At 43.4% G+C, this 27972-nt stretch overlaps 1 protein-coding gene across 1 annotated transcript; it reads right to left on the reverse strand.

Annotated features, from left to right (window-relative positions):
- Positions 1-503: 503 nt before the first annotated feature.
- LOC310802417 (RAS guanyl-releasing protein 2-like) lies at positions 504-27436 on the reverse strand. Its single transcript, XM_083666755.1, has 17 exons — positions 27021-27436; positions 16942-17091; positions 16581-16683; positions 16379-16435; positions 16108-16239; positions 15607-15757; positions 14794-14967; positions 12690-12806; positions 12096-12377; positions 10203-10283; positions 8356-8475; positions 7862-7977; positions 7610-7751; positions 5627-5663; positions 2734-2892; positions 2104-2166; positions 504-1888 (listed from the first exon to the last, which is right to left on the reverse strand). Exons 2-16 carry the CDS (start codon positions 17012-17014, stop codon positions 2108-2110), a joined length of 1803 nt encoding a protein of 600 aa, XP_083522881.1. The 5' UTR covers positions 17015-17091; positions 27021-27436; the 3' UTR covers positions 504-1888; positions 2104-2107.
- Between the last annotated feature and the right edge of the window lie 536 nt (positions 27437-27972).

Raw genomic sequence — 27972 nt, forward strand, 5'->3', positions numbered from 1 at the left:
ATTGATCATTAAACCTTGCATTCTTATTTACCCTGGCTTCACTGAGGCGGCTTAATAATTCCAGTGATGGACATCATATCTTGCACTAGGCCTGTACATGACATAGAAACATTCCATTTATTCTCTGCCATGTAAAGATCCATGTAACCTCCTCATTACAAATCTTTAAGTGACGTCCAGGCACCAGGCAGTGTGTGTCGGCTTTTGTTTCAGCCCAGCTCTAACAGACCTTATTCAACAAATTAACTAATCATGGTCTCTTCAGTTTAGACCACAGTCAATTGAATAATGTGTGTTAGTGCTGAGCTGGAATAAAAGCTAGCATATAGCCTACTGCAGGCCCTCCAGGACCATAGTTGCCAACTTTGGTGTAAAGGAATGTGTGGTGAAAATGTATTCTGCAGTCAGGAGTCACAATACAGAGAGATAGACACCATGCTTCATTTAGCAGTGGTGCTATCGGTCATGATCCTTTAAGCCTTAAATCCTTATGAAAACACATGTTAGAGTGAGGCATTCTGCATTTAATACTGAGAAACAGCAGAGAATCTACAGAGAATTACACAACATCTGTTTAAAGTATTCATTCACTTAACAAGAAATACCCTTGTTGCAGAGGGACTGACATGGTACTGGCAGTTTGGCCTTTTTTCATTGGTAGAGCAGAATAAAACAACCTCATTCAAGGGTACACCAGAAGCCATGTGGGACCTGTGTCCCTCTGAAGCGCCAAAGGTCAAATCAATCCATAAATTCGCCCTCTCTTTCCTTTAGAAGTTTAAGGTTCCATTAAAAAAAGATAAATATCCATGCTACATAAAAATATTCAACAAGAAATAGATTTGGTAAGAGCTATAAAGCAAGAAGCATGCATGATAAAACAACAGACTTCATATAACGTGTATCAAAATAGAGAAATTCTCAGGACAATAATAACTGTTTCAGCTACATTCAAAGTACAGAGAGGAAAGATATCAGTGCACTGGGACATAATAAACAGTTTACCGCACACAGCCATGCACCACAGCAATTACTACAGGACAGTTATTGATATTCAGGTAAACATGATGGAAATACAACAGTATTCAAATGCTATTCAAATTTTGAATGTCCAAGGTCCATTTGAGCTGTTGTTGTTGTTGGCAAGGTTATTGTTGTTTTTGTTGTTAAAATAAATCCAATATGCTCAATCCACGTACACAGCAGGAGGTTCCTTGCTGAATCATCTCTGAGCACACGGCCCTTCAAATTATTTCTCCTATTGAAATTCACTTAACACTTGGTAACAAACAACGCATACAAAGTAGAGCATCTACAGAAATACAAGACCCTACGGAGGTCTATGTGGCAAGTATACATTCTTGGCATTAAAAGCACTTATTTTGTTTTGGAGAGACAAAGGCTATTACATTTACAGACATAATAATGTACAGCAAAATGCACTCAAAATATATATTCACTGACAGGGAACAACATCACAATAACTAACCCAATATCTCTCCGGAAAATACAATTCTGTGGATGTTTCTATACTCAGTGTTAAACTAGATACAATATTAAAACATGGGCCAATCCAGAGTCAAAATGCAAAATTACATATGAAGACATTCCTGTGAAATTCACATTGTCACATTCATATAGGTGTGTGGGGTTTGAGCTGAGAGCTGAGAGGGAGAAGACGTTGGGGTGCTTGAGGTTGCAGTTGCAGTATTTGTCCACTCTGTGGCAGCATAAAGTTATCTTGTTTTGTGTTCAGTGCAATTTTTCTCTCTGTCTCTCTCCCTTAGGTCTGATTGACACTGCAGGCTGTGCTTCTGGCTCATTCTGGCTCAAAACTACAGTACTGTTGTTGTGGCTGTTTGTATGAACGCCAAAGTTAGAAGGAATTCTGTAAAGATGATCAAGAGGAGGGTCATCCATTATGTAGACATGAACAATTAAAATGAGTTGTTATCAAAATTACATTTCAGCCCATGAAGTAAAGAATTCACAAGTTTCCCCAAATTATACAATTTCAGTGAAAGGCTACATTTTGACTGAGGGGACAAACAATAATAGTCAACTGTGGATATTAACAGGTTGAAGTGGAAAAGTCTTGCTCACCTGGTTATAGATGGACATCAAAAATGCCCTCCTCCACCGCCTCAATGTCTTCCTCTACAATTACTGAGAAAGGGTCAGAGAGAGCAGGTCAGTGACCATGGCTACCTCCTTCCTTTAACTGTTTAACCTGTGTAACCTGTTTATCCAGATTAGTCTCACTGAGATACAATCTTGTTTACATGAGAGACCTGCAATAGTCCTGGGAGCTTTTCCCCCCATTCACCTCATTAGACAAGGCCAATAATGAATGGATAGAAAGCTCTCTAAAACAATAGCAGCCCAACACAGAGGCAGTGTGGCATATTTCTAGTGGTTTAATTGAGCCTGGATGTATGAATCATCATCCCCCACCGTCACGTTGCTGTAATTTCGTGGGCCAATCACATTTCCATTGCAAGGGGCAATCACATTTCCATTGCAAATTGCAGGTATTTATGAGAACGCTCAAATGTCCTTGTACATTTCTATAGGCAGCACTGTGGCATTAATGGGTGAAAGGGTAGTCTAATTATCAAACCCTTGGCGGTGCTCTCACCTGTGGGTGTGGTGTTGGCTGGATGGGGGGGTGTCTCACCTGTGTACTGTAGGCTGGGTGTGGTGTTGGTTGGAGGGGAGGGGGGGGGGTCTCACCTGTGTTCTGTAGGCTGGGTGGGGTGTTGGCTGGAGGGGGGAAGCTGTAGGAACGGGCATGGAGGGATGGAGGAGTCTCATGGCTGATACTCTTGGTCCGTTTACGACACTCCACAGCCAGACGACCACGGCAGGCCTTATGACAGTTCACCCCACACGCTGTCAAAGGGAGAGAGAGAGACGGAGGGAGAGGGTACAGGAGAGGGAGAGAAAGAGGCCAAGAGAGATGCAGAGAGAGTGGAAGAGAAGGAGAGCAAAAGAGAGGGAAGGAGAGATGTAGAGACAGAGAGAGAAGGAAGGCAAAAGAGAGGGAGGGAGAGATGCCGAGAGAGAGGGAGAGAAGGAGGGCGAGAGAGAGGGAGAAGGAGGGCGAGAGAGGGAGAGAGAGATACAGAGACAGGGAGAGAAGGAAGGCAAGAGAGAGGGAGGGAGAGATGCCGGGAGAGGAGAGAAAGGCAGGGAGAGAGTGCAAGGTAGAGGAAGGGGGAGAGAAAGAGGATGGGGTGGAGAGAGAGGGAAAGGATGAGAGAGGGAGAGGTGCCCAAAGAAACATTGGAGCAAAGGGATGAGAGGTAGGTGCTCTTACATACCGTGCAGATACACACACACTGAGGCGGACTGACCCTGACAACAGTTCTGACAACAAGGGGAACTCTATGAGTTTAAAGAAGAGGGGTAGCCGGGTTGTCCAGGAAGGAAGTGAGAGAAAGATGCGCACACACACATGCACACGCACACGCACACGCACACACACACGCACACATGCACGCACACATACACACAAACTCTCTCATTCTTTCTCTCTCTCTCTCTATTTCTCTCTGTCACCCTTCCTCTCACATACACACACACACTCAAAAATCAATTTATTGATTTCTAAACACCTCTTAGTAAAGTATCAACATCAGCAAAGTTTGCTCAGGCAATTGCCTCTCCCTCCCACCCAGACTGAGGCGGATTTCACATATACACAGACAGACCGCAGCACTTCTGAGTCGCAGCGAGTCATTCATTTCAATTATGTCCTGCCACTGTCTCTTCTACTCTGCAACTGGCCTAACAATGGTAATGGAAATGAATGGGTGGGAGTTCTCATTGACTTCCACAGATCTCATTACAGCATAATGTAGAGCAGGCTGACGCCCTTGCACCCGACTGAGAGACATACTCTATTGAATGCAAGGGATAGAGGAGTACAGAGTTCAGGTGTGTTTTGGGACGAGTGGCCCCAGTGTGTTGTTTTCAGCTGTTTCGTGCCCACTGTGGCTCTGCCGCACATCTTTAGCAGGTTAGGGAGACAGGCGAAATGCTAGGCGAAATGCTAGACCAGTGTGTGTGTGTGTGTGTGTGTGTGTGTGTGTGTGTGTGTGTGTGTGTGTGTGTGAGAGTCAAACCTCTTCTCAAGAAGCTATCACTTGACCCATCTGTTGTCCAAAACTACAGACCAGTATCCCTTCTTTCATTCTTAAATGAAAGACTCTAAAACTTTAATGTGCTGTTTGTAACCAACCCTTGCTGTCACAGAGGCCCTCCACACTGCCAGAGCATCAGAACTCTCGGTTCTCATTCTTCTGGACTTGTCTGCCACGTTTGACACAGTAAACCACCACATCCTTCTCTCCACCCTCTCAGAGCTGGGTATCTTAGGCTCTGCACTCTCCTTGTTTGTATCCTACCTGTCCGATCGCTCATACCAGGTAGCGTGGAGAGGGTCACTGTTCACATCACACATCCTCCCCCAGGGCTCTGTCCTAGGACCCTTATTGTTCTCTCTGTATACGAAATCTCCTGGTAATTTCCTCACATGGTTTCTCTTACCACTGCTATGCTGATGACACTCAACTTTGTATCTCTTCCTCCCTCTCTGACACACAGGTGGTGGCACGTGTCTCTACATGTCTCGCAGACATCTCTGCCTGGATGTCTGCAACCACCTCAACTCCACTGTCCCCCTCCGAGACAGCGAATAATCTTTGGGTGATCCTGGACAACCAACTGTCCTGTGCAGCTCACATCACAGTGATGGCCCACTCCTGTAGATTCTTCCCCTACAACATTCACAGGATACTGGTGGCCACTTGGCACCGCCATCTCTACGAGGATGTAGTGGTCGCTCTGCTCAGTCACGGCTCTTCTCTGTCTTGGCGCCCCAGTGGTGGAATGAGCTTCCCACCACTGTCAGTATGGTAGAGTCACTACCTCTCTTCCGCTGTAGACTATCTCTTCAGGGTACACCTGGGCTCTTCCTCCTCAGACCTCTCCACCCCCTAACACCTTACTTTACCATTCTAAAAAAAATAATTAAAAAAAGTTTCTTCCTTTCTCTAGCATTCTAACTGCCGATGGCATTAGTTCTTATCGAAGGTTTTACTTACGATGACTGTTGTATAGTTGATTCACTTACTTAGACAAATGTACTTATTGTAAGTCGCTTTGGGAAAAAGCAAGTGTAAATTACTTAAATGTGTGTGTGTGTGTGTGTGTGTGTGTGTGTGTGTGTGTGTGTACACTTCTGTGTGAGTGTGTGTACACTTGTGTGTACACAAGACGGCTTACTCAAACAGTGGTGCGATTGAGACCCCAAAGCACAAAGGATTTTTGCACTGTGATCCTGAGTGTGTGGTTGAGCACTCATATTAGTGTTGACTTCCAGAGCCCTGGATGGGGATGTAATGTAGCCTGATGTATCTGCAATGGCTTCAATACTGTTGACATTTGCTCAAAGCTGCCTTTGGTTCAAGTAATGGCTTTTTGCAATCGATGATGACAAAGGGAATTGGTAATTCAATGACGCCATGCGTGCCAGCATTTATAGAAATACATACTGTAGACTTGTTAGTGCAATTTGAACTATTTCTATGGGTCATAACTCCTTCATTTATGATTCTCTTACCTTTACACTTGTATCCCTGTTTGTAGAAGCCCCATATCTAGAGAGAAAAAGAGAAGAGTAATTTGTCATGTGTTCCATAACATGTTGGAACATGAAGGAGACAAGGGGGGCATAGTGACAGATGTAGGTTGAGTGACAGAGAGGGAAGAAAGGAGAGGACAAATGCGGAGGAGTAAACCGAGAGAGGTAGACGCTAGGGGTGAGAGACAGAGAGAGAGAATGGGGGGGGGGCGTTAGAGAGAAACCGAGGGGGATGTGAGGGAGTTAGATCAAGCAGGAACTGAGCCCACAGTAGGGTGACAATGACATGAAAGGCCTGTCCAGGAGATCATAGACAGGCCTGAGATCTGAGGAGGCAGAAAATACCCTGACCCCCAGACACACACACACACACACACACACACACACACACACACACACACACACACACACACACACACACACACACACACACACATAAACACAGATGGGAACTGACAATCAGACACAGACACAGCCTGAGGGGCCTGAAACAGGGAACTATCATCAGAGCACCTGAACACTATCTGAGCCTCAACATATTACAGTAAGAACTGAACACAGCAACGCCACATTTGGCTTCTCTTGTAGCTCCTCGAGCATTACACACTCACTCACTATCTCATAGTGTTGAACTACACAGAGACCATTCAGAGAGCTCTGCAACATTAATTATGTGATAAGACCAGAGCAGGATGTTGACAATTTAAAACAATGTCGGATTATGAAGATACGACTGAGGGCCAGAGTCACTGAGGGCCAATGAACTTCAAAATGCGATTGGGCGGATTGTTTTTTCAGTGGCTGAAATACAGAGGCAGAAATATTATGTTTGACCCAGAGCCAACAGGAAACCAGGCAAAAAGGAAGTAGCTGGTCTCTCTGCCACACACTGTTAGGCCTCTTATCTTTTCCCGTTCCATATTTTTCCCACAAGGGCATGATAATTCCACTTACTGTAGCTCCCCCCTTTTGCACATCAGTGGTGTGTGTGTGTGTGTGTGTGTGTGTGTGTGTGTGTGTGTGTGTGTGTGTGTGTGTGTGTGTGTGTGTGTGTGTGTGACAATGTGAACTTTCACGTGCCATGATGTGGCCACTTGTGAGGCTATATAATTGAGGAAAGACAGCTTGTGTATTAAAAGACTCACTCTACTGACAAAGCCTGAGACCACATGCAAGAGAGTCTATCACGTGCACATCAGTAGTGTGTGTGTGTGTGTGTGTGTGTGTGTGTGTGTGTGTGTGTGTGTGTGTGTGTGTGTGTGCTTGTGCGTGCGTGCGTGCGTGCGTGCGTGCGTGCGTGCGTGTGTTGGTGATTTCAGCCCAATTTCGGAGTTTAATACCGCCAGCCTACTCTGGCCCTCATTACTGCTCCATGCTGACTCACTGCCCTTGTAGGAAATGACAGAGATCTCTACTGAGGCTAGTGAAGTTGAGAGGACACTACTCTCAACCACTGATGAAACACAGCAATGGGGGTGGGGGAGGGAGTGCTACGATGTGGAGGTTGTCAGGTGGCCCAATTACCAGCTTGCTATATTACCTACACGCTCAGGTCCAGCACTATCTCAGAATAATTGGCATAGGCTAGATGTATGATCATGTAGTTTGGCACTTCTATCATATCCACCAATCATATCCACCATGGCCATTTCGACCTATAGGATCTGCTTTACTAATCAAATTATTCATTCACCAATCAATTAACTTGTTAAATGGCATTCTAAGGCGATGGTACAGGGGAACAGAGCCCAATTATAAATCCACCTTTAGCCTCTACCCACTAGGTACAGTGATATATATACTGATAGAGCAACATGGCAAAACATTTCACTAAGTATATCAATGTATATGACATATTGCTTATGCAGTAGCTGTCAAATCTTTCTACTTCTACACTATGAGCCTCAGGGAAGGGGTGAGGGATGGATTAGAGGATGATCTAACTGGCCAGTGGATACTCACAAAGCCAGCGCAGTGCTCACAGAAGGTAGGCTTCACGTAGGTGGTCTCTGTGAAGGTGTGGATGAAGCCCATCTTGCAGTTCAGCAGAGAACTGGCCTTCATAAAGTAGTCTATCATCTCCTCTCTGCTGATCTTCCCATCCCTGAGTGAGAGAGAGAGAGGAGGGGGGTGTTCATAAGTGTTTCCTTTTTTGACAGTAAAGTCATGTTTGGTAAAAATCAAAATTGTGAGGCTGTGCTGATGGTTTCTCACTGGTTCTTGTCTAGTTCTCCAAACTTGCTGAGGTAAGGGAAGTTGTTCCTGATGATCTCAAACTCCTCCCTAGAGATGTGGCCGTCTCCATCAGTGTCAAAATTCTTAAATACAGACTGTAACCATGGAAACACAGTACTACATGTTAAACGATAAAAATATACCATGATCAGCTCTTGTTTTTGAGCAATGCAGCCCATAAATATCTTTAAAAAAAAAAAAAAATGTTGAAGAAGGCTTCATGGCCATCTGGTATGGAATATATTGAAATAAATACTTGTTTTGCAAGTGCTGGCCATCTTTTTAAATCACATCACATTATTAATGTCCAACAATAAAATTGTAGAGAGGTTCAAATGAGGGTGACTGTTGTTACTGTGACTGCTGTCAAGAGGGCAGTGGAGGGGATAATTACAGCAAATGAACCCTCAGTGTTCCAAATCTATCTCCTCAATAAGTTGTAATTAGTTGTGAAGTGGACGTGAGACACTTACATCTACCATCTTCTCAATGTGTTTGTTGATGACCGCTGGGTCGGCTTTGGGCTTCACAGACGCCGCCCACTCGTCGATCATCGAGGGCTTGGGGGCAGGACTAGGGGCTGGGCTCGAGTTCTGAGAGAGCAATTAATGAAAAACACAAAAACAGATATCGATGACTTAGGGCTCCAATTTGCTTCTGCTAAAGATACTCTATGTCCGGCTGTATGGAGGTTGTTGTCCTCATGCAGCAATCAATAAGAATGTTGCATCTCTCCAGAGAATTCCTAAGAGCGATCATAGGGCAAGTTCAACATGAGCAGCCAAGTGTATTCAAATGCTATGAGAAAATGAGCCCATTGGTTTCCTATAAGGTCATACTGGGCCTCTGAGTGAGAGTTCTGTGTAACACTAAAACCATGTGCAAAGACCGTCTTGCTAATTTGGTGTCATTGCAAAGTGCGTCTGGTCTGACCAACACAAACTTAGCACCAATATAGGCAGGGCATGGGAGTGTCGGTGGACTTGTCAAGGATAGTTGGCAAATTGAAACACCTATGACTTTCCACGTTCAATAATTACCAATAAGTGAAAATATCCCCTTGTCGGGGATAATCCCTCATACCACCAGTACATCCTCTATTCATACTGTATGTGGAAGTAGACTTAGTGTATATTCTCGCATTACTAACTTCTGGAAACTACATTCCCTAAAACATCAAATGACCAATGTTGCATACTTCAATGCCTTCGCTCTCTGTGCCAATTACTAATTAAATCATGGAACCGTGCATGTTTTTGATAGGGTATGAAATCAACCCCCCCCTCCACACACACACACGCACACACACACACTGCATGATCGCCCCTAGGCCTACTGATCATTAGAACCGTGCGCATTGCGGTCTTGTTGAACTATTTAACAGGTTCAAATCTTGCACAACACAATGATCCCGCAATGTATTTCTTTTTACATTGAATATAATGCACGATTGCCAGCAACCCTAAGTAGCCTACAATAGGCTACTATAATAATAACCATACAGCCCTGACAGCGTTTACAGAGAGGAAACAAAAAGGTGTGAAATTATATAAATAAATGCAACTGGAAGACTACACTAAAGTGGATAGTGGATACTATACTAAAGTGGATAGTGGATACTATACTAAAGTGGATACTATTATGGTTATTTGGTGGTTGCGAGAGATAAAGGAGAATTGCCTATTTATTAAGGTGACACAAATGAGAAAAAACATGAGAAAAGTTGCAACAGGTTTTTTAAACCATTACAGCATTTGGAGATGCGGAGCAAGTTGAATTTGGCGCACAATTGTAGGCTTGTTGAGTGCTTACATTATGATATTGTAGACACTTCAGCTTGTGGTTACACTGCCTACAATTGGCTGTATGGTCATTTTATATGTCAAAAATGATTATCCATTTCAACATTCACAGTGAAATCCTTATAGGTGAGGACAATGGACATCTTCATGTCATATTCAATAATCCACACCCACTCATTGCTGGAGACCTGCCCTCCGCTTCTACACTAACTGAAACTTTGCTGAAAGAAATTACCAATTTAGTGGCCATGCCCACTAAAATGTAGTGGTGCGCAGCACTCTTTAGTGGAAGCAAATTGGAGCCCTTAGAGTGGAGGTTGTTGTCCTCATGCAGCAATAAATATGAATGTTGCATCTCTCCAGAAAATTCCCAAGAGAAATCATAGGGCAAGTTCAACATGAGCGGCCAATTGTATTTAAATGTCATGAGAAAATGAGCCCATAACTTCCTGTAAGGTCATACTGGCCGAGGGCCTCTGAGGCGAGGTTGTCTGGCCTGGAGGCTCTGGTCTGCTCACCGCTGGCTTGGAGCTGCGTGGCTCCCTTTGTAGAGACAGCTGGTAGATCTCCTCCTCTGTGTGATACTGGTCCAAAGACACCTGCAGGACATGGAATGAATGGAGGGATGGATGGATGTTCCATTGGGTTACAAGTTGGGTTACAAGGTTGAGTTTAAGTACATTATGCAGACACATAGATTTCCTGTTTTCCTTATTTTTTTCCTTATATCTGACTTGAAAATCTGACCTATTTATCTGCAAAGGTAAAATTGAGATATCCTCTATACTTTGGATGTGCACATAAACCACACTGCCATGGTTTTAAGCACATTATTGACATTTTACTCCATCCCCTAACTTCAATCCAAACCATCCTCAAGTTAAATAAACTGTACAAAGCCTAGTGCAAAGGATGATTGAGTATCGACCATGTCTAAAGCAAACTTCCACAGGTGCCCTTCAACTCCAAACTGTCAAGTTATTTCCTGTTTCAGGAAGTAAGAATGACGCGCCAAGGCACAATCTCCTATGACCACCTGCAGTTGGATATGGTAATTGGTCTCCTGCAGTTGGATATGGTAATTGATCTCCTGCAGTTGGATATGGTAATTGATCTCCTGGAATTGGTTCAGCTGAGTATGCCACCTCCCTATACTCTGTAAAGTCTTATCATGGCTGCCAAAAAACAGCAGATGCAAACACCCAGGACTTGAGTTTGAAGTATGAGAAACACAGAGGTTTATCTCCATTCATGGTAAAACACACATCTTCCTTAGCTTCCAAAGCAAGCTTAGAAAGTGCAATTCATCTCCATCAATGTAACCTGTCTATGAAGGAAAATCTCTCCTAAGAGAGGAAATCAACCTTTAAATCTCCCAATAGACAGGTGGCCGGTGTTTGAGTCCTACCTTGATTTGCAGTTCGAACATGACCCCCTCAGAGAATAAGAGTACAGCTGGAGATTGTATGTGTAAAAAAGGGAGTCTCCTAGGATCCTAGCCAAAGGGACATCATGCTAGGCTATTAGTTGGAACAGAAATTATGTGCCAATATCACATATCTCACAGAGCCATTTAAAATAAGCTTAATAATTTCTCTATAAAAAGAAGCAGTAATGAGAGAAGATGACTGGCTTAAACTTGACTTTCCCTTTCAGCTAATCAGTCCTATTCTCCTACAGTCCCATTAAGATTTGCAATTCCCATTAGACCAGGGATCTTTCTCCATCTGTGTACCCTAAACAGATTTTCTTTTCCCCATTTATTCCTTAGATGTTGACTGACAGCCCCGCTTCATTCCTTATGCCACCATTGATTTCATTTATTTGCAGGAGATTGCTGTATTAGTATGTTGGAGATGTCTTTTTTCTAGTGACCTTGAATACAGTCATATCTCTCTGCAAAGGTTATTGGATGATCAGAGGCTATGGCATAGAGCCAATCAACATGTGGCAACAAAGAGGTGAACGCCTTCAGTTTTCAACCTCTTCTTGACCCCAGTGTGCTTGGCGATCATTATAACCGCAGCTAGAAAAACTCCTACATGCTTGCAGTATAGCAGTTAGCTATAGCCTTGTATGCACCCTAGTTCATCATGTACACACCTCATGTTAAACACCATCTATGCTTACTGGCATGGGTTTGTAACACAGTTGACCTTGCCACCGTTTTGGACCAGTTTTCTCCAGAAAATTAGATTTGATCTGGCTAAGTGAAACTAACCTATAGAAGGTGTATAAGCAGTTGTTTCTTAATTATATCTTAATAGTATCTCTATTCGTCCACCTGGATAGATGAAGATGTAGTAGCAAGTACACATGGAGCCATGCCCGTGACATTGGTTTGAATCCCAGGTCCACCTGGACTGTGCTACTCATACAGTACATGGAGCCATGCCCCCTATTTGACTGACCGTGAGCAGATTGAGGAGGTCTGTGTTGGCGTCAATGCTGGGTGGCGTGGTCTGGATCAGCGCCAGCTCCTGGAGGATGGCATACAGCTGCTGGATCTTGGCCAGGTTGACCCGGCTCTTCTCCGGGTTGGCCCAATCGGGCAACGCCACGTGCACAGCGATTAGGTCCTTGAGGTGCACGCCCAGGATGGGGAAACGGAAGCCTGTGCACTCAGAGAAGCGGCGGCGGTACTGGCTGTAGTTACCACACGACGTCACCAACTCTATCAGACTGTTAAACACCTGATGGTGGAGGGGGATGGAGGCATGAAGGAGAGGGAAGGAGGAAGGGGAGGTTGGAACGATGATGGATAGAGGTGGGAAATGGTAGGATGAGGGATGATGGAGAAGGGGGTGGAGGGATGAAGAAGAGATTAAGAAGGGGGAAAAGGGGAGAGATGGAGCAGGGATTGCTCCATCATATTATATTACATATTATATTACATATTATATTACATAATGATAGTGCATGTTCTTAGGATCATAACAGTGTTAATATCAGGCCGTTTTAGGTGTGATTACACATAGAAAGTAATAGGGGGACAGCCAGTTTACCTTGTTGGTCTCTGTGCTGATGTGGGTCTGAGTTTCTTTGAGGCGAGAGATGGAACTGTTGCTGAGCCCCCCCACCACCGCCATCAGAGTGTTAAAGTTCTGCAGCTGTAGCAGTTTCTGTTGGGGGAGACAGGAGGGAGGCAGAGGGATAGAAAGAGAGACAGAGAGAATAAAACGATTAGGAGTGAGAGAGATTCTGTATCAGGAAGACAGTGGGTTTGAGATACAGAAAGGGGGGATTACTAAGAAAGATGAGGCACTGAAAAGAAAAAAGAAAAAAAAAAGTGTGAAGGTGGGAGACGAGAGTTGAGCCAACGTGTGGGTGTAGGAGCCAGTGCCAAAAAGCCAAAGAGGATTTAAGAGAGAGGAGGATGGAGAGACAGGAAGATTGATAAGGAGCCAGAGGGGGAGGAGAGGAGCAAGCAAGTTAGAGACAGGGTGATTTACAGGAGGATATGGGAGACAGTTTCCTTGTTTGTCTGTGAGTGAAACCAAGAGGATTACACGAAATAGGAGGACACAAATAAGGCCAGCGAAGGCCAAACACAGACACACACACACACACACGCCTACCCACAATAACAAGAACAAACCTCAACCATTAAGCTACAGTCCATTGACAGGTAGGAAACTGTAGGGTGCAGTTTATAATGCCATTGAAACAGAAGGCAGAGCAGCATGTTTTGTATTAATCAGTGTATCAAAATTACAGTAATACTTTGTGAATGGAGCTCCGCAGGGGCATGGCTTTGCCCTTCAGCCCACATGGCGTTCACTGGAAATCAATTTGGTCGCAGCTGTCTGGGAAGACTGCCAGGGGGCATAATTTGGTTAAGCTCAAACACCCGCTCCAATCAATGGGCAAAGCTCTGTGGCAGCCTTGCACCATAGAGGTTGTACTAAACTGCTGTATAAAGTACAGTACACTGGTATTAATAGCACAGGGAGCAGTATCACATCTTTCCACTTTATGTGATAGGTGCTGTACTGTACATGCACTAGGGCTGTGTGTATGAGAACAACACTGATTGAAATGAGTAACAGAATGGGTGGTATTTCATGAAAAATACAATCATTTTAATGATACTGATGGGACTGTTGAACAAAGAAGGGCATGGGTAAAAGACAGAAGAGAGAGACGAAAGAGACGAAAATAGATACAACTACAGAAACAAACTGAGAGACAAAATGGGATGAAAATAGAAGACAGAGAAGAGTTGAAATTAGGAAGGAAGAATGAGCACAGTGTGAGATTGGGAGCAGGGAGAGGGAGAGGGAGAGGGAGAAGTAGAGGGAGAGGGTGAGCAGGAAGGAGGAGAGCAGCAGGTGACAGTTCCCTGGGGTGTGTTGGGAGTGGAAACACCACAAACAACCACAAAGAGAGAGTGGAATGTTTTAGCAATATTTTAGAAGGCAAAACATTGTAATGTACTCAGCTGGGGTGCTACTGCTAAACTCGCACCCAGCTGAGGTATTTTGAGCTCCGGCATATTTTGGCAGAGGGGGTGAGATCCTGCTGTGACCTCAGTGAATAAATCATGAAGAGTTTGTTTTGGAGATAAAGAGCAGTGTTGGGAGAAATGTGCTGTGCTTTAAACATCCCTCTTATACCAGTTCCAGAAATAGCCTCGGTCAAAGAAATAAATAAATACAGTGTTATGAAGGATTGAGACATCTGACAAGGCTGTTGTCAGAGTCATAGGTGGACGCAGGGGAGGCTGGTGGAGGCAGAAATCAGAGGACGGGTGTTTGATACCATTCCTCATTCCATTCCATGCATTACAATGAGCTGTGATTTCTACCTTCACCAGCCTCCACTGGGTGGATGTCATGTTGGCATATTTGAGCATCCAATTTGTCAATGCATCTATATCTAGATATCCAGATACCTCTCACTAAGCTCATTGACACCATTCATTGGCTTCCTTTGTGTCCAACTGGGTTCAAACCTACAAGGCTGTGTTACTCCACTGAGCTAAAGCCTAGGCATTACCTCTGGTGAAATAACCCAGTCCCAGTTCCAAGGTTTCAGGAAATGCTACCCATCACATAAGTGTGTTTATAAACCAGCTGTTACACCCCCCTCCTGTCCCTGCATACTGACCTGGGCGACCCTGATGAAATGGGAGATGACTGCGGCCCTCTGGGGGGCGGTGGGTTTGGTGAGCACCATGAGCTGGATCCACTGGGACACACTGTTGAAGAGGGTGATGAAGCGCTCCAAGATGGGGTTGTCCACCGTGCAGCCATGCATCACAAAGCTGTGGTAGTCCTGGAACTGGAGCAGAGAGTAAGGTACTTTAATGAATGGCCAGGCAGAAACTAACAGGCCATACATTAAGACAACGCAACCATGGTGAATAGGTAAAACCATACAAATGGGCATACGTAGACATACATATAGTGTGCATACATACAGGCATACAAAAGAACCGTGAAAAAAAAAAACAGAAGGGTACTGTACATCTACAAGCATCTGTTGAGTAGTCTAGTGTCACACAAACACACACAGACAGGTATATAGACAGACAGCCATATAGACAGACGGACATATAGGGGCGGCAGGTAGCCTAGAGGTTAGAGAAAAAGCCGGCCAGCAATTAGCAGGTCGCTGGTTCGATCCCCACTCCAGGAGGGGAGCAAGGCACTTAACCCCTAACTGCTCCAGGGGTGCCGAATATGGCTGTGCCCAGAGCTCTGTTCTCCCTTGGGGGTGTGCAGTGTTCTCCCTTGGGGGTGTGCAGTGTTGTCTTGGGGGGGGGGGTGTGAACATACCACATGGCTAAATAAACAGTCTTCTTCTTCTCATATAGACAGACAGCCATATAGACAGACGGGCATATAGACAGACAGACAGACATATGGATAGACAGCCATATACATATGGATAGTCAGCACACTCCACAGTCCCACTGACCAGGATCTTGCAGAAGGACTTGTACTCCAGGTAGGTGAGGTGCTCGGCCAGCTCACAGGAGTCCAGGTGGTCAAACAACAGTGACATCTTCCTCTTCTTAGAAATGGAAGGCACACGCTGGGTCACCTGACGCTTCCACTTGTACGACGGCCTGAGAGGGTTAAACCAAACTGCATTAAGTCTGCATTAAGTATCCAGCTACTATGGGGCATACTACAACTACAATGATGGAGATGGAAGATGCTACTTTTAGTGTATGTTATGAGTCTTCACAATGGGATCTAAAACTACAACCATAACAGCTGAATGTAAACATTATTATTATCAGATTGTTCCACAGAAATGTTCTACTTCAGCACACTAGGGAGTTCAGGGGAACTGAAAAATTACCGAAGGTCCTGACCTGGGTCTGAGAACAGGGTGCGCGCACACACACACACACACACACACACGCACACACACACACACACACACACTGTAGTGCAGCCTAGGGACACTTACACACTGTCAATATCAATGAGCTGACTCTGGCGCTCGTTCCCCTCAGTGGTCAAGAGGTCCTTTAAGTCTTTGATCTGCTCTGCCAGCTCTGGGTTCAGATTGAACTCTGCTGGGAACTCTGAGATCCAGTACCTTGAGAGAGAGAGAGGGAGAGAGTGTGAGAGACAAAAGAGGAGGGGGGGTGGTAGAGAGAAAGGCAGAGACAGAGATAATGAGATAAACAGATCTTCCCCAACCTAGTGCACAAATAACCAAGGTAAATGGGCCTTACTTCACTAGGTGGCAGATTCTTGTCCTGAGCTCTGCAGTGCAACTCTCCTCCTGTGATCTGACCAACTGTTAAGGTGCATCCATCTTTCACCAACACATTCACATTCCATTCAACTTAGACACTGACAGACAACTAGTTTATGTTCGCTGATAACACTGATGTCACACAGATGGACTGTTATTCATTATGGTCAGGAGGATACTTGAGGAGTAGCTTTTTGGCCATGTCGGTGGAAGGGAGGTACCAAGGGTGCATCATTAGAAACATTCGCACTAGGGAGGGGTCCTTCAGAGCACCCTTCTCATCTGAAAGACGACATAGACATCAGTTATCCCAGCCCTGCACACTGTGAGTTACCAATCAATCAAAGGCAATCAGCTAAATAACACAGCCCTTCATTGATTTCAGACAAGTCACTGAATCTATTGTTTGCGTTGTACTAATAATGTTATAATAATTTACTATTTTTAGGATTTTGTTTCACATACATTGAGCAGCATCCAAATAATACTTGAGTAGTTATCATAAGCAAATAGAAAGAAAAAAAAAAACAAGAGACTGACCAAAGGCTTGGATGCATGCTTTAACCAGCTCATCCACTGTCGCTGACTGTTCTAAAGATATGGCCTCCATCATTCTCTCCTCTCCGCTCGTCTCTCGTTCTGTCTTTTTCCAGTGGTTTTTGTCTTCCTCTTCCCCCCTCAGATGCCCTCCTAAACAAAAGGAGAGAGGAGAAAAATAAATGCTGCAGTATCTCATTTCAATCTCGTTTTGGTTTCTTAGAATTGAGAGCAAAAGTTAAAAAAAAAAATTTAATTAATTGTTGCCTAATTTCAATAGTTGCTGGTAGTCAGTTACAGTAAAGTTGTGCACTGCTTTTCCCATCTGGTTGTGCAACACCATACTGTTCTGCACCAACTTTGTAAGCTTTGCCTGATAAATATAGCATTTCACAGTTAGTTCATATACTATGGGCCTTTTACTGTATAAGGGAAGCTGATTGTGGCATAAGTACACAAGGAGCTACTGATAGAAAGCCACAAACAACACACAACTGATACCAGTGTCAATAACCTTCTTTCACCCGGAAAACCACAACCTATCACTTCCTGAAATAGCACTGCAGTCATTACATATGCAACACATTGCTTTCCTGCACAAAGGAAGGAAAATACCATGCATGTCAATCCTCATGCCTGTGGCTGCACACAAGAGGAGGAAAAATATTATCCTTATCCTGGTTTTCTTAGTATGCTATTTTAGTGAGGTGCCTCTAAGTGGGAAGCCATGGCAACACATTCTTATGCACCCGTCCCCCAGACACACACACATGCACCCGTCCCCCAGACACACACACATGCACACGTGCACCAACGCACACGTGCACATACTCATGTGCATATATGCACACACAAACACACACACACACACACACACACACACACACCCTCCACTGAAGATTACAACTACATGGACAGAGAACATTTCAGTTGGTGTACTCATTATACTACTAATATTAGTACTATACTAATGGCATGTACTATATACAGTATCTAGCAGTAAAATGCAACTTGTAGATTTAGGTTACAGTTCTGTCATTACTCACCTTTAACAGGTATTGACTTGAGTTGTTCAGAGAAAGCATCCGTACACTCAAGAGGTGTGACACTGCCGTAGAATTCACACTAACTTACGCTACAACCCCTTGGTTTAATTGCTTTTAAATAGTGGGGTTGTAGCTATGTGCATAGGGTCTCCACTGTGAAGGAATTTCACCCTTGTGAAATAAGATGTCTTGCAGCTCCAAAAGCGTTTAGTCAAGCAACAAGTTTATTGTCCAAGCAAAATAGTATCATACAGTACAAAGTGCATACTGGGTAAAGAAAGGCAGTTCAAATACAACTACATTTTTGAGAGACATACATTTTATACAAGAGACCCCACAGGTGTGGTGACCTGAAAATGGGAGTGGTTAACAATAGCCTTCCTGTCCACCATTCAAGTGACAGATACTGTAGCAGTTTCAGAGGTGTCACTGAGGCCCCTTATTCATTGGTCCCATATGGTGACTAGACAGACCTGTTTGATAGCATTATCATTGATCACATTTCCTTACAGCTGTATTAGAGAAATAGAAGAGCCAGGGGGGTAGTGTGTGTGTGTGTGTGTGTGTGTGTGTGTGTGTGTGTGTGTGTGTGTGTGTGTGTGTGTGTGTGTGTGTGTGTGTGCGTGCATGCGTGCATGCGTGTGTGTGTTGTCTTTGGCAACTGGCTGTGTGGGAATGGAAGGCACTGCAGCAGAAGTGTGTATGTCACAAAGAAGCCTTCCCCTGGCTGCTTTTGCTGCAGAGCAGTGGGCGGACACACTCAATTACAGGATTCAGAAGCAGTCTGAGACACACAAGGCTATGGAAAGAGACAGAGACAGACAGAGAGAGAGACAGAGACACAAAGAGAGACAGAAAGAGAGATGGAGTAGAGGAAGGAAAGAAGGAAATGGAAAAGGAAGACAATATGAGAGAGAGAGACAGAGAGAGAGAGGGAGAGAGAGAGAGAGAGTAAGAGAAAACTCTATACATCTCACCATCACTCAGTGAGACCAGGATGATGCCGCTACTCCCACACAAACAGCCCAGTAGTAAGACCCAACAAGTCTCTAAAGTTTGTTTTACAAGAGAACTGATGATAAAATACTTCTGCTCTGTCAGGGATACAAACATGGATCTACAGTATAACCTGTCACTCAATAGGGTAATTCAACTGTGCTTTGCTGAAATCTGTTATTCAAAAGCTTTGTGTGATGCATCATTTTCTACCACAAACAAATCACGCGGCAGTGCACAACCCTAGCTGTCCTTGAGGTGTTGAAAACTAATCTTTCAGAAATTCTCGGAATTCAGGAAGCTATATCAAACTAGTACAGTAACTACGATCATGAATAAGGTAGCTAACAAGAGTGTAATTATTTTCTCCAAGCTGTGGTGCCAGAAGTTTCACTTCCTTGTCTTTCTGTTCGGAGCCTTGTTCTCTCCATGTGGTCTGTCCTTGTGAGGCTGTGAGGATTTCTCTTTTTTTCTTTCGGAAAGTTTTATTCACAGGTTGTTTTTTTCATAACCAGATTTTGATGTGATGATTTCTCATCCAACCACCCTCTCCATAGAGAAAATGATGCTGTTGAATAGCTCTCTTCAGTATGATCTCATTGTTCTGCTGCTGCATCAACCCCCACAATAGAGTGCATGGGTCATGCCATCTTATCACTGATGGGCTAAGTGAACGTGCCCTTAAGCGGGGCACATTCCCACTGTGCCAGCTATTATCTGCCCGTTGGCCTGGAGACGGAGGCACACCTGCGGGCGCCAGCCTGACAGGAGGGTGACACCACCATTTATCACCCAGGTGACAGTCTTCCTTTATTAGACCAAAGGAACAAGTCCCTCTCCATCTCCTTTCCCTTTCACACACATTGTCTCAGCCACAAGAATATAAGGGAGCTTTTTATTCTTAACAAGCTCTATCTCCTCTCCACTGTGGATCTGACTCTCTAGGGCCATTTCCATAGCTCTGCTCTGGTAGATGGGTGGTTCAGGGCTTGGGCTTTCACTCGCCGCAATGGCTTTGGAGTCATTTCTGTTGCCTGGTGACGCCAGTCTAGGACTATTGATTGGGCAGATTAGGGGGTGGGATGGTGGGCTGTGGGGATAAAGGGAGGCTGATCCACATTCAGTCAGTCTACTCTATCTTGAATGTGCCCAGGTCCTCCAGTCCAGTATATCAGTATTAACACACACAACACACACACACACACACACACACACACACACACACACACACACACACACACACACACACACACACACACACACACACACACTTGTCTGCTGAGCCACCCAGCTACTGGTGTCCTAGTATTTCTCTAGGCAACAACAACCAAGAGAATGAAAACAAAACATCAATCCAACAACAAAAATTAAATTGTCAAAAAAATATCAATACATCACAGTGCTTTTGGGGACCCAGGGTCATTTGCGCTCTACAAATGTTATGCTGGGACATGGCGGAGGCACAAACAACCTGGATGAATTGCCTTGGCTTCTGAGTGTGTTTTCTCATTATTGCGGGTGGTCCAAACAGTGATGCATGCATACTAAAATGAGCCAGGGAACATGGCGGGTGCAGAGTGTTGAATGATAGTGTTTGTTTACTGCAGTGCTGATTGCTGCTGCAGGCATGACCTCATCAATGCTCTGATGAAGGCTTGCATTAAATGCAACAACCAGTGTACACTGCACATAAAGGGGACACACACACGCACGCACACACACATAAATCCTGATACACACTGACTTATGCACACATGCCCATGCACACACACACACACACACACATAAATCCTGATACACACTGACTTATGCACACATGCCCATGCACACACACACACACACACACATAAATCCTGATACACACTGACTTATGCACACATGCCCATGCACACACACACACACACACACACACACACACGCACACATGGACACACACAAACACACACAAACATACAATGTCCTGCCACACACACACAATGAAATCCATCATGATATTGATAATGCCATGATGAATCTCAATAACAGCAGTAAATACCCAAGGCTGATGAGCATCCCACACACAGCCATTGATTGTTCTATATTCTCTCCAGAATTCTGGGAAACTCTTTGATTCATGTTTGCATTGATAATACCCAAGCGCCTCTGCTGTAAGGAACCAGAGGAATAATGCATTCCTTTACTCTGATGTCTAACAACTCACCTGTTAACACTCACCTGCCATCAAACAAAATCACAGAATCTGACACAATCAATCTGGCTTTGCTAAATGTCAGATCTCTAACAAATAAAGAGTTTTTTAATTAATGATTTTATATCTGAGCTAATTTAACATGTCACTCAACCTACTCATCAACATGGTAACTCGCTAGATTTGGTGCTGTCATGAGGGATGCACATCGTAAATCTTTTAGTATCTAACATCCCTATCTCTGACCATTTCTGCATGTTTTTTGATACTACTTTGACTCTGCCAAGGAAACAAAGGAAATTATAATGCGAAAGCGATTTCTAGATGATTTGGCGGAACATAAATTCACAGAAATCATAAGTTCTTTTGATCCATGTATTCAAACCTATTTGCTTAATGAAATGGTGGATGCCTTTAACAAGATCATGTCTGGTGCTCTCAACAGTGGGGCTCCACTAAAGGTTAAAAAGAGGTCATGTGAGAAAACATGTCCATGGTTAAACAACTCGGTTAAAGAGCTTAAGAGAAGGTGCAGGTTGGTGGAAAGGCAGTGGAGAAAAAGCAAATGACAGGTTCACTGTGGCATTTATAAGGAAGCAATAGCTGACTATAATAAGGCAGTACGCGCAGCAAGAAAAACACATTTCTCTAAGATGATTAGTGACAATTCTGGCAACTCTAGAATATTGTTTTCAACTATTAACCAGCTGCTAAATCCTGCCCCTTCTACTGACTTTCTCTCACAAGCCTCTGCTTCGAAATGTGATGAGTTTGTCAAATTCTTCAACGATAAAATCATAACTATTATGGGTGGGATTATTGACACGTCTGATTTGCATAGGAATCAATCACGCACTGTGTGGATCAGGTTGTCATTACAAACTGAGCTTTTTGCATTTTAGATAATTTTAAGAGTGTCATAGCAAAGGGTACTTATGTACATGAGGTATTTCTGTATTTCAATTTTAATAAATTTACTGACATTTCTAAAAACATGTTTTCACTTTGTCATTCTGGGGTATTGTGTGTGGATTGATGGCAAATTCTTTTAATTTAATCCATTTTATATTGAGTCTATAACACAACAACATGTAGAAAAAGTGAAGGGGTACTTTCCGAAGGCACTGTAGACCTTCTATTTATATGTTTCTATTTTATATGTTTCTATTTACAGAGCGGGCTGCAGGAAGGGCCACACTTCTTGCCCTAGGCCCACAGAGTGTGGTATATCTGGGGCAGGCAGGCAGGGTACTGCTGCTAACAGAGATTAGCGACTAGCAACAGCAGGGAGAGGAAGGGTGCAGAGAGAGAGGGGGAGAAGGAATAGAGCGAGGGAGCAAAGGGATGGAAAGACGATAGATTGTGGGAGGCGGGGAAAAAATAAAAAAAGAGAGATGATGATGGAAAACGGAAGGCGCAAACAACAGAGATCACTTCCAAAAATGAATAAAAACAGTCAGCGAAGTATTTGACGGGGAAGTAACATGACACAAGAGGAAGTGTCTTCAACTGTTTAATTGTACAATGTATATCAGCCCTGTCTGTACTGTAGAAGATACTGTATAGATAGTGTGGGTGAAACAAATCGGTTAGAGCTCAGTTGAATCACATGCTCATGTTATGATAATGACCTGTAGGCTATATGTAACTATGTATCATTGTGTCAGGCTATGCAGTGTGAAAGCCTGAATGTTTTCATTGCTTTATACAGATGCTTCCTGTTCAACCTGTACTTTGCCAGATGTAAAAACGAGCTACATAACAAATGCCGGAAATGTGTGTGTGTGTGTGTGTGTGTGTGTGTGTGTGTGTGTGTGTGTGTGTGTGTGTGTGTGTGTGTGTGTCTGTGACTGCCTGTGTGCGTGTTTGCATGTGTGCGTCATGTGTCATGTACATGATTAATAACAGACTATATGTGTAGGACTATTCCATGGTTCTGTGAACAAAGTGTACTTTTGTTATTCTCTCTCTCCTTCAATGATATCTGTTCTTCATGAAACCCCTCATTCAAATAATTTGTAAAAATACATTTCACATATAACATGACCATTACATAAGAACAATGAGTCTTATATGTTCTGTTATCTCCCCCCGCACACACATTCCGCTCTCTGATGAGTGTGAGATGTGAGAGCAGCCACAGATATACATCGCGTGCGAGCAAGAGTGACAGATCGACTGAGGAATAACACATTGCGGCATCTTACAGTAACAACCCAGAAGGCAGCTGCCAAGAGCCTTTCATTTCTCTCTCCCTGCAGTAATCACTCTTCTCACTGCAGTGCTGACTTCAGAGTTTCACTTCCTTAGGCTAACGCTTCTGCCAGCCGTCATTAAACTCCCCACTGCAAATGTATGTCTGTCTATTCACTGTGGGCAGAGGAGGACACCACCGCAGCTAGCATGATACACCTACTGCTGAGGGAGATAAGCCTGCATGGAAGAGGCTGGAGGACATCCTCAAACACACCTGCTGTTCAACCAGGTTGTTTGTTCAAAAATTTATATCAGAAACGTACATCTGTCTACTAATCATTCATACATTTCTAGGTCTCAACACTTGTTGATTTTGCATTGAATTATGGGATCACAGAATCAAAAATCCTGGAGGGATTGTGGATCCTCGTCAAAAATAATATTTTAATGCTCTGAGCAACAAAACTACATATTAACTAGACCTCATGAACAGGTATGCTAAATAACAGTAACCTGATGCTAGAGCCTCTAATTTAAAATAACCCCATGCCAGGCCACAGACTGATTAGTGTGAATAACAGTAGTGGCAAATGTAGCGGTCACTTCCATCTGTGCAGTCGTCATGTGCCCAGGTATTGCCCAACACTGTGTTACAATTGCTCCCAGATAATTGTAACACTGTGTTACATTTTCCCCCAACCATGACAGACCTTATGTGCTAGCTAGCTGGCAACAATTCAGCAATACAAATCATGTCAATTTGTAGCCAACTGAACAGTAATCATAATGATACAAATTAGGATTCATAGGCATTAAACATTAAGACAGCAGAAGAAAAATACTGTAGATAAAAAAGTTACAATTACCCCTCAAAAACTACTTTTCCCAATTCAATCTGTAGATGGTGAGATACTGTAATGGTTTTTTTCATGCAGGGAGCCTAACAGTAAGCCTAACTGTGCATGCACTGAGTGAGTTTCATCTCTAACTTGTTTCTGATTGGAGAAAGGCAGGGTGTTACAATTGACACCTGTTACATTTGTCCCTGGTCTCCTCTAATGTTGACAGTATAATTTCAATCAAACAGCAAAAATGTATGTGTTAACACAGTGTTATTGTTTATACTGTATCTTCCCTCCAAAACAACACATAAGTGAAACCCTCATTTCCTGTGTTACTATTATGGTAGTGTAAGATAACGATAACGGCAGTGTGAGAGGAATGATGATTACATTAGGCTCTGTCTGAAGCATTTTATTTGAATGTAGCTTTAAGATAAACACAGAGCAATTTTAAGGATCTTTGTAAGGAGTTACTAAGTTATTATTTTGTGATTACTAACAGGTAATCCAGTGATTAAACAGAAATAACATTGTAATGCAACATTTTCTGGTGCAGGTGCATGACATCATTTTACAAAAGTGAGCCTTATCACACCTGTGGATGATAACACTAGTAGTAATGCATCTATGCACTATGATCAGCGTCATCATCAATACCTTGGGGCACTCTTTAGATTTGTCCTGCCATCCAACTCATTGACTATGTCTCTTCTCCCCATGTTCCATCCTTGCCCTTTAAGGTGAAGGGAGCACTGACAGGCTGAGATTACACAGGGTCTTCTCAGGAATGTGTGGGGGGGGACAGGGAGCGAGAGGGGGAGAGAAAGAGACAGAAGAAGGGAGAGAGAGAGGGGAAGAGAAATAGAGGACTGGGGGGGGGGGGGAGTGTACACCCTAGTGATGGGAGTGCATGCCGTTGGGTTAGCTGCTCCCTGTAATTACTTTCTTTGTTGGTTTATTTTCCCTCTCCTGGGATTGATGCTAGCTTCCCCTGATCAGCCTAATTTTATTCTCTTCCTCCTAACCAGATCTGCTCCTTTGACATAAATCAGCCTTTATAAAGAATCCAATTAAGACTGGCTTGCCTAACAAGGTAGCAGGCATGGCATTGATGAAGGTTGAGGTCACTGCTCCTGGAGGTTTTGGAAATGAGCAAAAATGTCAAGCATGTATGCATTGAGCAGAGTGAGGCTTTATCAGTGCGGATGTGAAGAGAGATCATTTATCTACCCATTCCTTACACTTTCCTCAGCTGGCATCTTTTGTTAATGCTTTTGATTATCTCCCTATCCAACAATAACATATCTGAAGTCATTGTTTATCACCTTTCTGCCCTTAGAGTTGGCCTATGAAAGCTAGGGGTAAGCCTATTTCAAAATAGTTGACAGATGAATACATTAACTCACTGAGAAATTGGTTGATAGAACTTCTGACTAATTGCTTAATTGACTGGGCTCTACATAGGGGGCTTCAAGTAGCATGCATGAGGACAGTGTATTCCCAGTAACAGCAGACTAAGCATGGTTGCCCAATATTCCAATAATTGCAGTGGTTAATCAGCAACACATCCAGTTTGTCATGCATCAAAACCAGCTGATGAGGTCTGACCTCAGAGGACCTGTAGGCTATCTTTAAAGGCTTTACTGGGCCCTCCAGTCTGTCAGACTCACAAGTCAAAGCCTTTAGTCTGACACCATAACAGGGATATGACCATGGTCAAATCAGGGAGGCTGCAGACCAAATCAGAAAGCTGAACACCAAAGTCAGTCCTAATCCCTGTTGCTCCTTGGGAGGCAGGAGAAAGCCGCCCATCGTCCCTCTAGACACACGGTAATGAGGGTGGTGGATCGATCCAAAACAAAGTGAGCCATGGGTTTGACCTCTCACTTATTTTATTTATCCCTTGGAGACGCTCAAAGCTGGGGCATGGCCTGGAACATAACCTTACGCTCATAGCTGATTCATATCACTGTGTAGGGATTTATTTGTTATCACCAGTACCAGCTGCAATTTTCCAGAGTGATGGATAACATTGAAGGCCTAATGGTTATTGTGCTTGTGCTAATATTGCACTTGAATATGATATATGACTAGTAGTATAGTGTATTATTAGCCTACTAAGTCATATGCCTCCTGTTTGAGTAAGGTGTTCATATTCACACAAACTAATTAGTATAACTAGAGGGACTTTCTCTGTCAACCTGGCGGCTGCTTTACCATTGCTTTTATTTATTAGCGTATATATGTATTTATGCTATTTATTTATTTAATTGCATCTTAAGTGTTACAAAGTAAGTATGCACTATCTGTGAGACCTAATCTGTAGTAGTCTAAACATGATAACACTGTCTGCTTCACACAAAAACATACTCATATCTATACTCTTTTGTGAGTCGACGTGTGAAAAGAACACGGTCCCACTGGTATTTTGTTTGGCGAAACACCAAGGTGCGGTTTGTTTAAACACGCTATAACGCATCAGTGCTCATCTACTCACATTTTTATCTGTATAGTAATGTGTTTGCACCATTGTATGAGTTCATGGTTAACCCTCTGTGGACCATAGACGCGTAAATTATCCAGCAGTTTGGAGATCATGACCAGAGAACATCATGACCATATGCAACTCGTGCCACTGTCTCATATGTGGGGAAAACATGTGTTGGTCAATAAGAAATATCAGGGGTGGATGAAGCACAGACACCTCTGAGCCACGAGAAACCAGTCATGCGTCTATCAAATTAATAGCGCGGCAAACGGTCATAGAATTACATCACAAGTGCATTTCCCTTCACTCTACTGTGGATGTCTTACCTTCAGAGTTTGGAGAGTACCATCACACGAAATGTCCAATGCTGGTTTGTTTTTAAAATAATGACAGAATGTCCGCCAAGAAGCTTTTCCTAAATAAATGTCCTTAGCATGAAGCTGGCTTTGATATTTTATCTTGCACTAATGAAAACGTGAATAGTCTTTCTAAACCAAATGGCAAAGCCTATGCAAGTCCTTTGAGGAACGCAGTAAATTACGCGAAAATTAAGTCACAATTAGTTACAATGGAAGTCCGTTTAAGATGCTACAGGTCCAAAATGCATATTTCACTGGTAACTCTTCAGCCAGTGCGCGTATGCAACGAATTAAGCTACTGTCAGCACTCAGTGACAAGTTAGAATAGATGCCTTGTCCGTTTTACACTAATTTCTGTAGATCGACCCGTTCCAACTCCAATGTGCTTTCACTGAACTGCATTACGTTTAACGTTTCACACTGCAGTGGTTCAATTTACAATCTCACAGTCCCGCCTATTGGTGGTGCTTTATCGTAGCATCGCAGCACCAGAAATACAACCACTGGAATACAGTAATAGCTATGCATAAAAACAATAATTACCATGAGATGCATATAATTTTCCTTTGATTATTCGTATGAATTAGCTTGCCGTGTAGCCTAGTTTTACATTGGTTTACATTTTAGAGCTATTTCAGGAAGCAACTGACAGACACAGTGACAGTGTCTGTTTGACAGATACCAGTTTTTCAATATGCAAAACATAGGTCAATGATTATACATTATGACAGGTATATCCTTCAGCTGACACTGTCTGTGCAGAATATTATGTGAGTAGCCCCTTCCCTTCCCCATAAATCTTTTCTCATTTGACTTCCACAATAATGATTTATTTACAAGTTATTAGCCTATTCTCTACTCGATAAAAGTGGTCTACGTTCAAAGCTAGAGGTGAGTCGGAACACTGTTGCAATTTAGG

Source organism: Argentina silus (assembly GCF_951799395.1).
Source record: "Argentina silus genome assembly, chromosome: 1".
Lineage (NCBI taxonomy): Eukaryota > Metazoa > Chordata > Actinopteri > Argentiniformes > Argentinidae > Argentina > Argentina silus.

What these genes read in the sequence shown, in the direction of transcription:
- LOC310802417 (XM_083666755.1), bottom strand. Translation starts at nt 17,014, where the DNA reads ATGATGGAGGCCATATCTTTAGAACAGTCAGCGACAGTGGATGAGCTG. An exon ending in CTCATTGATATTGACAGTGT is followed by an intron (nt 15,758 to 16,107) that starts GTAAGTGTCCCT and finishes TAACCCTCTCAG; the next exon opens with GCCGTCGTACAAGTGGAAGC. An exon ending in ACAGGGATACAAGTGTAAAG is followed by an intron (nt 2,893 to 5,626) that starts GTAAGAGAATCA and finishes TCCCTTTGACAG; the next exon opens with CGTGTGGGGTGAACTGTCAT.